The sequence below is a fragment of the Branchiostoma lanceolatum genome, chromosome 10, assembly GCF_035083965.1.
Source record: "Branchiostoma lanceolatum isolate klBraLanc5 chromosome 10, klBraLanc5.hap2, whole genome shotgun sequence".
NCBI lineage: Eukaryota > Metazoa > Chordata > Leptocardii > Amphioxiformes > Branchiostomatidae > Branchiostoma > Branchiostoma lanceolatum.
In genome coordinates, this window is record NC_089731.1 from 11,566,221 (window position 1) to 11,584,111 (window position 17,891).

The 17,891-nt window shown below is 40.7% G+C and overlaps 1 protein-coding gene across 1 annotated transcript in view; it reads right to left on the bottom strand.

The window, feature by feature from the left end:
• Nucleotides 1–1,011: 1,011 nt before the first annotated feature.
• LOC136443654 (uncharacterized) overlaps nucleotides 1,012–17,891 on the bottom strand; it is a 71,507-nt gene continuing 54,627 nt past the window's right edge. The window contains exons 3-9 of the mRNA XM_066440971.1: nucleotides 15,079–15,245; nucleotides 8,812–9,374; nucleotides 8,106–8,253; nucleotides 7,400–7,558; nucleotides 6,203–6,301; nucleotides 4,879–4,976; nucleotides 1,012–3,656 (exon numbers count right to left, since the gene is read on the bottom strand). Coding sequence (XP_066297068.1) covers nucleotides 3,489–3,656; nucleotides 4,879–4,976; nucleotides 6,203–6,301; nucleotides 7,400–7,558; nucleotides 8,106–8,253; nucleotides 8,812–9,374; nucleotides 15,079–15,245 — 1,402 coding nt within the window. The 3' untranslated portion in view covers nucleotides 1,012–3,488. The remainder of the gene's footprint in view (nucleotides 3,657–4,878; nucleotides 4,977–6,202; nucleotides 6,302–7,399; nucleotides 7,559–8,105; nucleotides 8,254–8,811; nucleotides 9,375–15,078; nucleotides 15,246–17,891) is intronic.

Below are 17,891 nucleotides of genomic sequence, written 5' to 3' on the forward strand. Positions count from 1 at the left end.
GTTAAGTGCCTTTCCCAAGGGCGCAACATCAGTGGCGTCAGGGGATTCGAACCCGGTGGCGTCGGGGGATTCGAACCCGGGAACCCTGCCGTTACGCCACGCGACCCAACACTGATCTAAAACATTAGTTCTGAAACTACTACCTAAGGACCACAATATGGTTCCCTCAAAAAAAATTGTCGGTTCGATGCATGGGACAATTACCAGCTACCAGTTATACAGTAGATTTAAAAAGTATTCTCAACTTCAGAGGAGAGTGTTCTGGGTCTGCCAGTACTATTTTTTTATTAATCCAAAAACGTAATTGTATTGGCAACTTGACATTGAATTTGGAATGGGAAGCAGTTGCATTATACAGCATCAATGTTCTGATACCCCCGAGTACCCCCCAAGATAAATTACATCGAGACGTAGAATATTTGCACTACATCGGTACCTTTTATGTTTGTCCCTTAGAAGATGATACTGTTGAATAATTCTCAACGTCATGTGTGACCCTTACAAAGTAACAAAAAGCATTTTAAGCAGAAATCCCAATCAAGGTGAGTGTAAGGGTTCATTCCGTTTTCACCTTCATAAATGTGATTTGTAGTTACAGAGCACGTTTCGTTTGGAGCAAATTTCTCCCATAAGCTCTCTTATCTGGATTTCTACAGATAAGTACAGAATTTAAGCAGGTTATTGACACTCGGGTGAAGGCGTCGTCTCTCATTGGGTTCATGGACACTTTCGCACGTCTCTTTCATAACTGATAAAGCAAATTAGATGATACGGGCATCTACAGGAGAATATAGACACTTACGCATGTTCATTTAATTAGCTGGCGTCAAAGCGAGGGGATCGGACGAGATAAAGCAGGATCGGCGGTATCAAAGAGACACACCCACACACAATGTAGAACTACTATAACTAATTGCGTACATGGACGCGTTGTAGTTCTGTCTGGCAGAAATCTTCAAATCCTATTCTGTGTGCGGCCAAGTTTCAATGAACGTCACAAACACCGTGATATACATGGGAAAATACGATCCTTTATTGTGACGAATATAGATGTTTTGATTGGTCCATTTTGTCCATAGTGGGAATTCCAATTTACTCGGTCATCCGCGGGATTTCAGTTCAACAAAACGCGCAGTGCATAATACCATAAAGACTTGCGGAAAATAGAAACAACATCGTATTCTTTGATACAAAGCAACCTGTCATGCCTTTGGGAAAATGAATGTTGCGTTTCCAGTGACGTCCATGAAAAAATTCAGGTCGGTATAGGTAGGTATTCTCTTTTATTTTTAGATTTTAGCCGAAATGATCCAATGGGTACAGTTTTAACAATGTACAACTGAAATGCAACAGGTCACTGATTTTTTCAACATCATATTTTGTATTATTTTCAATTGTACAAGAATAATTTTTTGAACATGTTGGAAAACGATTCTTTAATGTTTCCATCAGTAATTCTATGATGAAAACAACGGTCGAAAAACAAAGAAGGCTGGTGTCGGCAGGATTTTTGGTAGAGAAGGTCGGGAAACGCAACATTTTTTACTTAGTCCTTACCAAATACCAATAAAACGTTGTTACACATTCCGGAATATAAAATATCAAATACCTATCCGTCCACCACATAGGACCATTTCACAGCCAATTTGAAACAGTCAAAACCGTAGCTGTAATTTCCTTACATAGAAACATGAAAATACGATATGACAAATCTTGATATAAATGTACGTCACTATATACTAAATCTTGTTACATAGTCTATTGACAGATGTTTCTAGACAATAAAATATTTAAGATTTTGAACACGCAGGTTTACTTTAATTTTGTCCACAGAGATATAACCACAGACATGTTTTGTCTGTTTGAATGACTTTTGAATGGTGTGATATGCACGTCTTATGTTTTTCATTGTATAAACAGACTAAACTGTCTGGTTTCGAGTAAACACTAACTTGTGGCTGCCCCGTATCCTCCTGATTTCAATTTTTGGACCGTGCAAGCACAGTAATATTTCACAACATCGTATAACAAATAAATACATGGCAAGAAATACTATATCTACAGAATGGTAAGGTATGTGAGCGCCAATATATATATGTTGTTATTGTAGACTGACTTCATTACGTAATAGGTCATGACCCCATGACGCTAGAGGTCACCTGCCTCGTGGTGCGACCATTTTGTCCGCCATCTTTGTTCCTTGAGTTAAGTTCTCTGATTAAAGTTGTGCTCGGTTTGCACTTCAAGTTACCGTCTGGAGTTGTTACTTGTGGTCCAATTTGACGGAGAAGAATAACGTCAGACGGTAGATTGTAATTCACGTTGTCTGTGCCGCCGACGAACTCTATGTCCTTAAAAAACCTGCGGGTCTATTATCTGGCAAAGTGGAGATGATTGACGTACTAAGCACATGCACGCTTACTGTGAATGTCACTGCGTACATGCAAAATCCCCATATTTGGCGGTCTCACGCTTATTGGGAAGAACACACTAACGTACTTACAATAGATTACATCAACGCCTTTCTCGATAATGCCTGACTTGCTGCCTAGATAAGTACACGGTTAACAATACGTGTTTACGTATTGGCAAATTTAAGACTCCTGCCGATGGCTTCAAGACAAGCACTTACAACCTTCCAAAAAATATCAGTTTTGATTTTTAATATCAATGTTTGGTATGTGGTGAAAACGGCATCAGAAAGCTCTGAATTCATCCTTTTTTTGCGAAATTTTCAGGTCCAAGTTTTCAGTTACAAAATGGCGGATTTCGTCTGGACATTATGTAAAACAACTCTCTAACTTATACTAGTGTGAAAACAAGCACTTAGACCCACCAGACTCACACATTTGGAGAAAAACACATCAGCGTAATTACAGTAATTACAATAGATTACACCTTCTTTACTTGGAAATACATGATGGATTATATAATACAACGTTGACAATATACATGTTTACCCAACAAAAATGCCTGCTGGTGGATTCAAGATGTATCTATAGAATCTGTGCAAGATAAGGATTTTCATTTCATCCATCTAAAGGCTCTGTACAAAATGTGGTTCGTGGGCCCTACCGGAGGGCATCTATGCAATCGTTATCTGGATGATTTCATTCTATCAATTTTTCTATGGGCATACAGAAGGTACTTCAATGGATTGTGATTTTTAAAAAACGTTCCTGTAGAAAGAAATTTCTTAGACTGGCAACGTAGTCGGCATTTTGGTTTGGAAGTATCAGACACTTTTTGATTTCATTCTGTTTCTTGCCAATCATCTGTCTGTTGTGCTTAAAGATACTGCCAAAATCTCAGTGTACGCTCTGATTTCATACTTTCTGAAGAATATATTGCATCCAATTTCGTTAATAGCTATAGATTTCACCAGAATATAACCTCCTTGATTTCACACATGTAATTTCGTTAATTGTTTTCACACATGTCTTCAAAATATACGATACTGTAGAGAGCTACACTTTCTTGGCACGTTGCTACATCGCACATTTGCCCTGAAGGTTTCCCTGAAAATCCACCGCCCCTTCGCCTGACTTTTCGTTGCACTGCACGGCAAAGATATCCCTTTTCTCCTTGGCAGGCAGACTGGGCTTCTGCTGACTGATCAGCCAGTAGCTCTGCTTAAAGACGTCCGGCATCAAGTCCTAGAAAACGTCGAAGGAAGAACTTAATTGCACGACGACTGTACACGGTACAAAGTATGGCAACAATTCATAAATATAATACAAAATAGAAATATAGAATAAACTTAATATCCTAATTACTAATACAATATAATAAGGGCTGGAATACATTTTTGATATACTGTTACAATCGAGTGGGGCTGATCGTGAGTTTCGGTATTTTTTCCTAATGACAAAGCAGTCGTTTAAACATTTACCTATTTTTGCATTGTGGGGGTTGTTTATTATTAAATATATACTCAAAACAGTCTATAGCATCGAGACTCTAAAAACTTGTACTTGATTTCAAAAATGTGAATAACTTATTACGTTAAACATTATGTCTAAAGCATTCCATGACTAAGTGAAATTCATCTTCAATTTCAATTGGACAAAATGGGCAAAACCTTTGGTCAGGGGCTAGCGCTACATTTTAATATCTACCGGAATAACAAAGGCAAATAACAAGTCAGGACAAGTAGAAAATGATGCATCACAATAGACGCAATAAGGCCTGATAAACGCACACCAACCAACTTGAGATAGATATTTGTCACATATGTTATGTCTACAGGACAAACAGGTATTGGGCGCTTATATTTGTTATGGAGCGCGCCGGGGTGCCTTTACGTACGCATCTCATAGAGGCTCTAATTATATACAGTATAGGGTTGCCACACGTCACCTGAACAATTTAACTACTGTTGTTATGACTATTGAAGCTTTTGTTTTTCTTTTTCTGAATTTGTGCCTATTATTCTTTAATGCGTGCTGTGGCGAGGCCGTGCACGAACAGCCCGAGATCATACCTGAGGTCCCTTCAGGGATGTGGGCACATTTCTTTTCTTTTTTATTCTTTAAAGATTTGATTCGTTTTTATACTTTTGAGAAGTTGTTCTTGTGTGGATCGTTCCACTTAGGTGACGACTTCACTGCCACCGTACTGCGACCTAGAATTTAACAGAGCACTCATAGATTTAAAAAAAAATCTTTTTTACAATTTGTGTGTTTTCAGTCATGCTTTTACATTTTGCATCATATTCGAATTATGAGGTCAAGGGTTATCCAATGTAGGTCACAGCTACAGTGCATGGGAACTACATACATATAACTTTACCCACCACCCGCTGAATATTGATATTTTCAAATATTGTGAATACTGCTTATTGGAATTTAATCATTCTAGGAAAGTTTGAAGCCTGACCTTGACTGCCAGAGGTGTGTCGGTCCGAGGTATGACGGTGAAGTCACCACGTGACTTCAGGGTATGCATAGTCTGGCAAGAGATGTGGACTCTGTTCGCTAGAAGTGGAACAATATCATCAAGTTAGACGTACATATTATTGTAATCTCCATAATGTGCATATCATACATTTATGTCATAGCTGGGCCTTACCTTAAAAAATGATTGTGCAAAATAGGTCATGATTTGCATAATGTGTATCTCATTATGTTTATCATCAACTAAAGACACCTACATGCCAAAAAACAATAAACATCTACCAATCCCTGCTAGAGTTATTCTCCTCCAAAGTTATCAAACACAAAGGCCAACTGCAGTTCCAAACAAACTACTAGGGGGCCCAAAGTTATACAACTTACTCCCTTCCCCGTGAGCTATATACATCCGCCAAAAATCACGACCAAAGCACTTACAGAAAATTCAACATCAAACTTTGAAGTTTTGCTGCTTTACCGTAGAGGCCCATTATCGAACTTAACCTTTGTTTTATCAACACCTACCCTACTACCAAATATTATGAGCATCCATCCACAGCTTCTCATGTTATGCTGTTTACATCAAACACACATGCATGCACAGCCACTCCACAATGGCAAAACAACCATCTGGCGAATCTAATGAAAGCTGCTGTATTATACAGGGGAACAGTTTTAATCGGGGTGGATGTACAGCAGAATCAACCTGCCATGGAACACCTGCCATGTAGATTAAAGGCTACGGCACGCCCGCAAAGTTGACACCTCGAGATTAAAAATTGTACGAGGGTGCGTCAGAAACTAATGCAGGTGGTTATACAGCAAGCTCATTGGTCCATTGAACTAGTTGAAATTTAACACAAACGTAAAGCTCCCCTCTCACTGGGAACCGCGGCACGCTGGCGGCCTCGCTGCGGCCGATCGAATGGACAGAGCATTCAACGAATTTCATCGACAAAAAACAATTCTTTTTAAGCTTTGTGTGTGTTTTGTTGTCTTTTGGGGCATACTTGTACGTTTTGAATTATATCCCCATTATGGAGTCAAGGGTAACACAAATCCAGTTTAGGACGCAGTGACGCCGCCAGCGTACCGCGGGTCCAGTGGGAGGGGGGCTTAAGGTTAAGACTTTCGCTTGTTATGAAACCACTTGCATTCGTTTCTGACGCACCTTCGCAGGTTGAGCAGGAAATGAGAAACCTATCCGCCCACTTCATCGCCCACGGTGGCACGTAGCTTCATCAATTCTATAGAGAAGCAGAACAAAACACTTTGATCTGGTGCTAACGGATAAACATTGAGCTTCTCACCTTCGCTGGTAGCCTCAAGCTTCTGTGCGATGTTGACGGTATGGCCGAAGACGTAGTACCGCGGCCGGTTGTATCCCACCACTCCTGCCACACATGGCCCTGAAATCATCAAGAATGGAGCATTATTCTTGTCTATAATTTTGCCAAATAGTGATATTTCGGTCATAAACATATGATCATTCATATGTATGTAGTGTAAGAAAGAAATATGTCAATACATATGCGTGAAACCGCCATTTAGTCCGCAATAAACTCTTGGTGTAGATTTCTAACATTTCAAACCCTACATTTTAATTTTTGCAAAATTGCATCCTGGACTGCATTTATAAGTGCACGTGGGTCTTAGAGAGTGGTACAATGTGGATGTAGATGTAGGTCAATGATTATTGAACGCGGAACTACTTCGAATGACATTGCCTATATATAACTGTACCTAAAGCCTCCGATCTCTGTCAAGAGAAAAAAGGAAATAGCACAGTCATCCATTCAGCTCAACTGAGATTACTGTACAGGCTCTTTTTCTTCCATTCTTACAAAAAGATGTCATTTTGATTTTATTCTTTTCATGAACGGATTTTTACTCTAGTTGAGGAAGACAGATGACCATAAAAGTTTTGCTCTTTGAAGGTTGAAAATTGCCTCGGTACAACGTCGCGTTGGCTTGTGACATTTCAGTGATGGAGGTTGCATAAAGCCCCTGAAATGTTTTGGCCCTAGGCCCGGTGCCCGTCGGCCGGGGCCCGAAGACACAAATTTATACACCACCCTCTGAAAATTTGGTGGTCATACAATAAGTAGTTTAGGAGTTACAGGCGTCCAAAGAAGAGGGCATTAAAAGACGCCACCCACACCCCCGGTCCCAGGATGACCAAAAAAAGCCCGGTCTGAATAGAGTTAAGTTACTGACGAAAGACAGCGGATGCTGTCTGAAACGTCTGACTGTTTTAGAATTTCATCCAATTGCTTGAGTAACTGTTTTGGGCGTATCTTATTACCTGGATGTCTAACCTTCATCAACGTAGCTGACATATTAATTATGTGGGCTGAAGTATCTGTGTATCAACTGTGTATCTCTGTTATATTGTATCTGACCCTTACCTCTTCCCTCATGACCTCAATGAAAAGCGGTCCGCGTGCCGATTTGAGCTTATCATGAATAAACAAAGGGTAAAACAAACATTCAAACAAAAAGTCTACCTGTGTGGATCCCGATGCGGAGTCGTATCTTGCAGGAGACGAGCAGCGGGTTGAAGTTCTTCGCCACCGCCATGAAGTGCAGGGCCAGGGAAGCGATCTCGCCGGCGTGTCGGCCACCATTGGCCGAGGGCAGCCCCGACACAACCTGATACACCCCGCCTGAAACAAACATGTTTTGGATTAAGAGGTGTGCTTAATCCACTACACCACATTGCAAACAGAATAAAGATGTTGATTTATTCATCTTCATTTATTCATTTATTTTGTTCGGCATAGACATGTTGATACATGAACAGCCAGGGTTGCCCAACTAGCGAATAGCCATTTTTAAGGGTCAACCCTGGGAACAATACAATCAATACGTTACACACAATCAATAGGATGCTGGCTTAAAAACTAACATTCGTATTTACATTGAGTCATACATTTTATACACAAGTTGTCGACGATCTTGATTTGACGAAGGCAATGGCAAAACCGCGGTAACTTTTACTTTACTTTCTTTCTGTCTTCCTTTGATGCCCACGGTCTTGATGACGACCATTCTGGTATGTAGGGAAAGTCATGTAAAGTGCATGCCTTTCCAAAGGGCACAAGATCAGTGACACGGCAGGATTCGAACCCGGGACCGCTTGATTCTGAGTCGAACACGCTGCCGTTGCGCCACACGACCGCACGGATACTAAGATGATTGCGAATGACTGACCTGTGCTCTCGACCTTAGTGACGTCATAGTCGTCGATGACAGAGTCGAAGGTGTGGTAGAGGCGGTTCAGCATGTCCACAACCTGATGTGGTGACATCGTGGCAGAGATGTCAGCGAACCCCACGATGGACGAAAACATCACTGTTACCTGGGGCAAAAGGAAGATAATGGTTAAGATAAAAGCAAACCACATAAAACGAGAACATCATTGTTACGTGGAAAAAAGGAAGATAATGGTTAAGATACAATCAAATCCCTCAATGGGCGAAAACATCACTGTTACCTTGGGGAAAAGGAAGATAATGGTTAGAATAAAAGCAAATCCCTCAATGAATTACCTGGAAAAAGACAATATGGTTAAGATAACAGCAAACTCTACAAGAAACGAGAACATCACTGTTACCTGAAAAAAGAGATAACGGTTAAGATTTGAAAAACGATGGACGAAAACATCACTGTTACCTGCAAAAAAGATGACGGTTAGAATAAAAGCAACCCACAGGAAGCATGCATCATTGTTACCTTACAAAAGGTAACATTTAATTATTAAGATGAAAGTACATCCTTCAATGGACGAAAGAACATCTTTTTTATCTGGAAATCTTTAGTTATAGATATAGATATAGATACTTGAACAAAATAACACAACTAGATCTGCTTTAGCCTACCAGTGCTGCTAGTACTAGAAGGGTAAATAGTGTCCTACCTTGTCGAAGTATTTTGCAGGCACAGCGTTGTTTTCCTTCATTTCGTTCGCGATGCATTTCGGAAATATTTGACCGAGGAGAATTTCGGCCTTTTCCCGATCATATTCCAGTTCCTGAGTGAGATCCCTCAGTCGACAGGCGGTGGACTGCATGTCAGACGCCATCTTGTACACACCGTACACGATCGGAGGGCTCACCATTATCATCGCTAACAAGATGACCACATTCAGAGTGACTTTGATACTACCATCTTGAACTTGGTTCTCAAGTTCTGACAGAATCTTCTTTGAGAGCAGTCCTTCCATGTTCTGAAGAATGGCGATGTAGCTTGTCATGTTGTCGAACCATTGTATCCCGGCCTCTGCTGTCGGGTTTGACGTCGTTTCGCCGCTCTGTATTTTTCGGCGTTGTACTGTGAGCGTCTCCTCCAGGGTACTGTTTCTGAACTGGTCGTCAAAGATGTCGGCGATGTCAGCTGAGTACTTCAGGGCCACATCGAAATAGGACATGGCGTAGAACTTGACCTTGTTGTACATGTTGACTTCGTCTGTTAGCAGGCGACCTGGAATGATAAAGAAAGAGTTAGTGGCGTCGTGTGGCGTAAACGCTAGAACATTCGGCCGTCAAACAAGGAAATCCGAGCTCGAGTTAGATCCCGACTTGCCCCCAGATGTCTGGGCATGCGCCCGCACGTCATGCCCTTGGGAAAGACACTTAACATTTCCTCACTTCACTCAGGTCCAAATGAGTACCTAGCTTCGGTTAGGGACGTCCCTCGGATAGGACGTTACATGGAGGTTTCGTGTTTGGGGAGAGTCACACCCTGCCCACGCTAAAGAACCCATCACACCTTTCGAAAAAGAGTAGGGGCATGCCCCGGTGTGTGATGGTCTTGGTTGACATCTTGAAAAGGTGATAGTCACCTTTTACGTTAATCCTTCCACAAATGTGGTAAATCTGAATAAATAGATAATGGTTGTCTCTTCTCATTTTGGTAGCTGTTTTTACGGGTATGGGGTAAACTACATTGTAGTTGTCAAACATCCATGTGTTGAAATGATAGACAGATGATGTTCGTCCATCGTTGTCGAGGAGCATTTCAATCGCCCTTGTGGGTGCGGGCGTGGCTGATCAGCCCAATTCTTGCTCGGAAACACCGGCCGCAGGTGCTGCACTGTAGGCTGGGTTGTGGCTGTGCAGGGTTCTCTTCCCTCGCCTTCCGCGCCTCCCGCCTGCTGGCAGCCACAGTGCTGCGACGAGTCTCAGCGAGATGGGTACCCTAATGAACAGCTCAGGATAGATTAGTGTAGTTTAATTTCTCTGGTAGCACTTTTGTATGTTTCACCAGATGTGAAGAGTGCTTCCGAGCACTGTATGGTGCAGCACAAGAACTTCTCACTGTATCATTTCTTTAGTACATGAACCAGATATGACACCACTCGAGCCATCTTAAGGATGAAACGGCTGATCTGCACCATGCATCACGAATGATGGTCACGCGAGAGCCAGGTTGAGCTTCAAGCCACCCTCTCATTGGACCCGCAATCAATGGCATACTGCAGCTGCTATCTGTTTAGTCACCTAGATCACAAGCCAGGCACACCCTCCCTAGTTTGTCTCTCCAACGCCTACTTATATATCAAGCATCATGAAGATCCACCCACAGCTTCTTGAGTTATGCACACATACACCCACAGTCACTTTACCAAGCAAAACAGAAAACATAACCTTCTTGGCGAAGGTAATTAGTCTGCAGACAATACCAGCCTGAAAATGCAACATATTTCATTTAAACAGTGTTTATTTTGACCTACATTTGTAATTGAATGTCTGAACATATGCTATGAAAGGAAACATCATTAGATTTGCTCGTGACTCTACAAATGAGATTCCACTTCAATCACTCTGAAGTCGCAGGCAATTTTGATAAATTTTAAATTAGATATTCTGGTGAAGTACCGTCCTTTGATCTCCAATTCGTGTTAACAGCTTGTTAAGTTTGCATAAGAACTGTTTTTAATATCGTAACGTCCATGTATTACACATCAGATATTCTTTGTGGCTTTTCTGGGTCACACAATAAACATGTATCAAATTAACCTGAAGAAAGACTGTTAGACATTATAAGGTATATTTTGTAGTATTGACTTATTCGACCTTCAAATGGGAATTCTCCTAGAAATGGTCACTTTATTCAAGCCCCCCTCTTGTCTACACTGGACCCGCGGCACGCTGGCGGCGTCGCTGCGGCCGATCGAATTGACAAAGTGTAGAGAAGTAGCCGGGGCTACTACTTCGGGATCAAGTGAGCACAGACACACAAGATTTGCCGTGGCCGAGGAACAAACTTTATTTCACGCTCACATCCCCTCTCCTCTATTTCTGCCGTCCAACTGTGCTGTCTTGCCTATTGTCTGTGCCTTTTTATCCGTCTGGGACTTCTTATCTAATCCAGGATCTTTACCAGATGTGTTTGACGTTTGTTATACTGTTCATTATTGTCTGTCCGTCCACTCCGTGTTACATGTACATGTACTTGCAATTAGCCTACGGGCAGGAATTTGCAATAAAACTTTTCATTAATTATGTGACAGTTCTTCAAGAAGGGTCATCATTTCACATGTTTCTGTCTTATATTGTCAGCACTTCACATGTTTCTGTCTTATCTTGTCTGCACTTCACATGTTTCTCTTACCTCCCAGGGGGAGTTGACAGTGTTTCTGAGAAATACGGGTTGATTAATCTATTCATAACTTATGGGGCACGTATGCGCCACATTGCGAACTAAAGTATATGTACGCTATATAACAAAAGCACTCAACGAATTTCATCGACAAAAAACGAATAAGTACCGTCCTTTGATCTCCAATTCGTGTTAACAGCTTGTTAAGTTTGCATAAGAAGATTAAGAACTGTTTTTGATATCGTGACGTCCATGTGTTACACATCATACATGCTTTGTGGCTTTTCTGGGTCACACAATAAATAGACACTCAGCACAAAAAGTTTGGAAACTTAACTTTGGTCGATCATATCTACGTTGTTTCTTGATCAATTTCAATGATTTATGTATCATTGAAAAGCTTGTGTGATTTTCTTTCCCATGATACCAAACTTATTATGAGTGTAAATCAATGGTGCGAGCACCAGACCTGCTTATGCGAGCGAGTCACATAAAAAAGTGCCCAGATTACCATACTAATGTCAAACGCTCGATTCAGTATTTTTTTCTTCTGCTGGTAACACGTGTCTTGTGGACGAGGGTAATATGAACCTTAATCAACAAAACACATTAATATGAAAGACAAGGATAATCTTCATCCAAACAAAAAAATGCGTAAAGGGGCCTCAGTTATGATGAAGGTGGCTTGATACTGAGTACACAAGCCATGCGCTGTCATTACAGCCTGGCACATCCACCTCATAATTGTCACCAGTTTTGTTACGCGGTCCCTGGCTATTCTTCCACAAGGAGTCGTCGCAGGTCGACCAGTGTTGTTCTGTTGATCATTCTTGCATGCACAGCTCACCCAAGCTGATCGGTGATCACAGATTCTGAGACTATGTTCAATTGTGTTGAGATCTGGGCTGCATGAGGGCCATTCTATCCTCTGTATTCCTGCATACTGGAGGTGGTCTGAAATGGCTCTCATTCTGTCTGGACGTGCGCTATCATCTTGCAGAATGGCACCCAATTTGATATTGCAGAGGTAAGGAACTAGGAAATGTGACTGGATGGAGAAAGGTGTCTCTATATCTTGACACATCGAGGTTGCTTAGGATGACTAGCCAGTTAACGTTGAACTGCCCCACACTATGACACTGACTCAAACAAACAAACAAACAGTCAGTCTATCTGTGCAACAGTCAGCATGGTGTTCTCCTCGCTGTCCCACACTTTCATTTACCCATCCAACAGTCGAAATAAATCTACTCTTATCTGTAGCTGTGAACATAACATTCCTCCACACACTGTTCCATTCACGATGTGGACAACACCACCACAAATGGATTTGGCGCTGCGCTGAGTGTTGGACACTAGCAGGGAAATTTGGGCACTTTTTTTCTACAACCCACTCGCGTAAGCAGGCCTGGTGCTCGCTTCATGAGATTGCAATTATAATGAGTTGGGTCTCATAGGAAAGGAAATTACACAAGCTTTCCAACAATATATAATGCATTGAAATTGATCAAGAAATAACGGAGATATGATCGACCAAAGTTAAGTTTCCAAACTTTATGTGCTGAGTGTATATCAAATTAACCTGAAGAAAGACTGTTAGACATTATAATGTACATTTTATAACATTGCCCTGTTCGACACTTAATTGGGAATTCTCCTAGAAATTATCACATTATTTAGGTAGACCTCCATTCAGTGTACAGATACAATGATGCGTTTCTATATTCAATCTGCAGATAAAACATTTTATATGCTGCAGATACAACATTTCTATATCCTGTCGTATATTTTGCACGCTGCAATCATCCTTGTGTATAGCTTACCTGACTAAAGATAAACCTAAATAGAATCAAACAGTTCAACCGTTACACCCCGATTCCACTCGGTCGGCGACCTGGCTGCGACCGCACTGAGACCGGGTGATTTGAAAGAGCGCTCAAATAATTTCATTGATAAGAACGAATCTTTTACGCTTTGTATTTTTTGTTGTCTTCTCAGTAATACTTTTATATTGTGCAGGATATTCCAATTATGAAGTCAATGGTTACACAGATTCAATCTAGGTACGGCCTAGACCACATTTGTGTAGCCCATAACTTCATAATGATGTCAATAGTAAATGTATGACTGAAAGGACAACAAAATATACAAAGCATAAAAATATGTATGTTTTGTTGTCATGCGTTTATATTGTGCACGATATTCCAATTATGAAGTCAATGGTTACGCAGATTCAATTTAAGTACGGCCTAGATCCAATTTGTGTAGCCCATAACTTCATAATGAAGTCAATTGTAAATGTATGGCTGAAAGGACAATAAAACATACAAAGCGTATGGTTGTATGTTTTGTTGTCTTCTCAGTAATACATGTACTTTTATATTTTGCATGATATTCCAATTATAAAATCAATGGTTACACGGATTGAATCTAGGCACGACCTAGATCAAATATGTGTAACCCATAATTTCATAATGATGTCAATTGTAAATTTATGACTGAAAAGACAACAAAACATATAAAGCCTGAAAAGATTAATTTTTATCTATGAAATTCGTTGAGCGCTCGCTTAGTTTTAGATAAGTATTAGTCAAGTCTTGTCACTATATGTACCTTATTATGACTTTTATATTGCATGTCTGTACTTAACCCAATAGGGCATGATAGCCGCATGAATGTACAATAAAGATTACCATCATTAAAGATTCACTTGAGACACAAGCATATTTCCAATGGAAATCGACCCCATTATATTGGACGGGACTCATTGACCCGCGAACGTCGGTCAATGTCTAAAGATCCCGCAATTAAACTTGGCGAATTACTGCTGAATATTTCATGCAGAGCTTACAGACTTGTCCGCTGATCGATTTTCGAGCTGTGAGTCAGGAACACAAATAGAAATCATCAGTTGTTGTTTTTTCTGAAGGTTTCAGACAAAATAAAATTATCAACACATTGTATTCAGCGTTATAATATAGTATTCTAGTGTTTAATGCTTTATATTTTACATCCTGTAGACCACGTGTGGTCATGCGTGCATTTAGCCCTCTGGGCATGAATATGCAATGAAGATTATCATCTTTATTATTATATTTCTTGTCCCCCTGCTGTTGTTTTTTCATTTACACTTAGCACAGTTAAAAAAACGCCTTTCTTATCATAGCAGGTTCATTTTTGTATGAAATGAATTGAAACTTGGCACAAGTGTAAAGAAACATCTCTTCTAGAGACTGATTAACCTCAATGTGTTTTTTTACATTTTAAACAGCGACTGAGTTGACTTCAAGTTGACCACACCCATGGATGCTTGTCGGAGGCAAACAGCAGTAAAAGGGAAGTTCAATTAGCAGTAAAGTATGAACAACTTACAATTATTGTTTGACACTGAAACTGCACATGTATCAAACAGCAGTAAAAGGGCTATTGGGAGGGGTGTTTTTGGGGGGCTGCTACCGTTCTCTCTATTTTTAACAAATCGGCACACGACTATCACACATTCAACTCAAAAAAAGACAATTTCAATACCAATTCATACTTAAGCACAAATACTTAACTCTAGTTACGAAACATGATATCTTACCTTTAGCGAAGAAGATGCTCCCTATAGCTCTCTCTAGACCGGCGTATTCCTGGCTGAGGATGATCATGTGATACGCGATGACGTTCATCCACAGGTGAGACGTGTCAGCCTTACGGACCGTCTGTCCCAGGTGAGATATCAGGAAGGTGTTGATGCCTGTGTAGAATCTGTAATGAAAGAGGGGAAAACTCTACGTGATTCAATGACAACCATGGAACACAAGATGTCGTTGTATTAAAGGCAACCAAAGCAATAGTAGGGCAAAAAAATGGAAATGAAAAAAATCCTGAAATCTTTTTGCTACTGACATTTACTAACACTGTTTAGCATATTTCATATTTTAAAACAACGCAAAAACGTGCCGTATGATGATCCCCTTAGTTTCGCGAGCCTACAAAAACCCCGGCGACCATTTTCAGTGAGTTCTCACATGACAACGATGTCATAATCATGGACGTCGCTATACATTGTGATAGTGCAGTTTTAACCTAACACTATCATGTATAGAAATCACAAAATTATTTTCAGGCCCTAATATTGCTTGGGTTTTCTTTAAGTATAGTGGACTCATTCCTTTAGCTAGCCGGCATCTATCGCACCGCAATCATTCCTCAGTAAGACATCTGAAGCCGCATAATTCCCGTTTAGAACTTTTATTCAGCCTGTCAAGATTATGTCGTTGTGGTATCTGCCATGGTATTGAGGAAATCTCGAACTCGTCTAGCTCACTGACGAGCTAAACTTTCACTGGTCGTGACAAAAAGGACACACCCTATGTACATTGTATAAAGGCTCATTGTAAAAGATGATATCTGCAATTTTTTGACCACACATATGCTAGGCAAATATGATCACTTAAGCCCCAGCCCATGATCTATCCCTTATATTATATATTGTATGCGTTTTGACCATACAATATTAAACAAGTCCATCTCAGCTTATATTTCTAACATCACGAAGAGACGAGAAGAAGCCGAACCTATGAATTAGAGTAGTTTTAGAACCATTGTTTTAGATAAGTATGAGAAATTCTGTCAGTGTCATTATATGAACGTTACCATGTATTTCGTATATATATGCCTGTACTTAGCCAGTGATGGGGTATGAATGTACAATAAAGTTATTGTACCGGGTAAGTTCTTGCCAAGCAAAATGGACAACGGACCACAACACACGGACTGCATCCATTTTAGCAGGGAACATGTCGGGTGAGCAACAACAAGCTAATTATTTCTCCCGACCTCAAAATCACAGTCACTAAACACTTGACTACGAACTCAACGACTACAATGATGACAATGATGTTTTGGCTCATTAAAAAAAAGCAAGGCCAGCGTCCTCAGTTGTGCTTTATACGTGACGTTTGCTAATAGTAATGTCAATGTCAAGCCATCGAACAAATAAGCAACTCTATGGTTCTCTGCCACCCATTTCGTCAGTTGTGCGACGACGCCGGCTCGCACTGCAGCTGGCGGGGCATGTTGTTCGCAGTGACGAGCCTGCTGGGCGACTAATGCAGTGGCTACCCGAGGGAAAACGCAGGGTTGGAAGACCTCACACAACTTTAATGACATTGATCGAAAGAGACACTGGAATCTAAGGTTCTGCGTAATTTTCCGCCATGAAGGACAGATTGTACTGGACAAACTTTATTGATTGTATCTCACTGGAGTAAATCCGGATGAACGATGATGATGAATGTCAATGACCTACCATTAGTATGGAATTGGTGCGAGCGTTTGACTACGATGTGTAAGAAAATTGCCAGAAAGTAGTTCATGGACAAACATGTTATTGTGATAGCCAAGAAAAGATACAGGTTTTATGTTTTGGCTCACAAAGAAAGTAAGGCCAGCGTCTGCAGTTGTGCGTCATACGTGGCGTTTGCTAACAGTAATGTCAATAAACTACCATTAGTAGGGCATTAGTGCGTGCGGTTGACTACAATCTGTAAGAAATTGTCAAAAAAAGTAGTTCATGGACAGACATGTTATTGTGATAGCAAAGACAAATCACAAGTTTTATGTTTGGCTCATAAAAAAAGTAAGGCGAATTTCTTCAGTTGTACGTCATTCGTGATCTTTGATAAGGCCACGCCATCTTAATTCTATGGATGACATCCGCCCGCGCATTGATTTTCGCCTGTTCTAAAAAATATCAGCTCCTCCGAGGCTCCATGGACCTCCGGAAATTGCCGACTTATATTGACCCAAAAGACAAGCATTATGCTGGCTTTCGTCTACACGTAAGACTTGTTATGTACTACCACAAAATACGTCAGGGGGATGTTGCGTTTGCACTGTTCAAGGAGGTTTAACCAATGTCTTCAGTTGTATGTCATACGTGACGTTTACTAACAGTAACGTCAATGACCTACCATTAGTATGGAATTAGTGCGTGCGGTTGACTACAATATGTAAGAAAATTGTCCCAAAGTATTTCATGGACAAACATGTTATTGTGATAGCCAAGACAAGATAAAAGTTAAATGTTTAGCCTCATGATAAAAGGAAGGCCAATGGCAATATCTTCAGATGTACGTCATACCCGACCTTCGCTAAAAGTAATGTCAACGAACTATCATTGGCGTCGAATTGGTGCGTGCGGTTGACTACAATGTGTAAGAAATTGTCAAAAAGTACTAGTAGTTAATGGACAAACTTTCTATGTTGTGATACAAGATACAAGTTTTGATAACCCTTAAGCTGCCAGATTTTCATCCCATTAAGAATCGAAAATGTTTGACCCCTGACCTCCCTCACGAAACCCGTGAAACAGCCGTCGGCCCTAACTCTGAATTCAGGGCTTCGCGC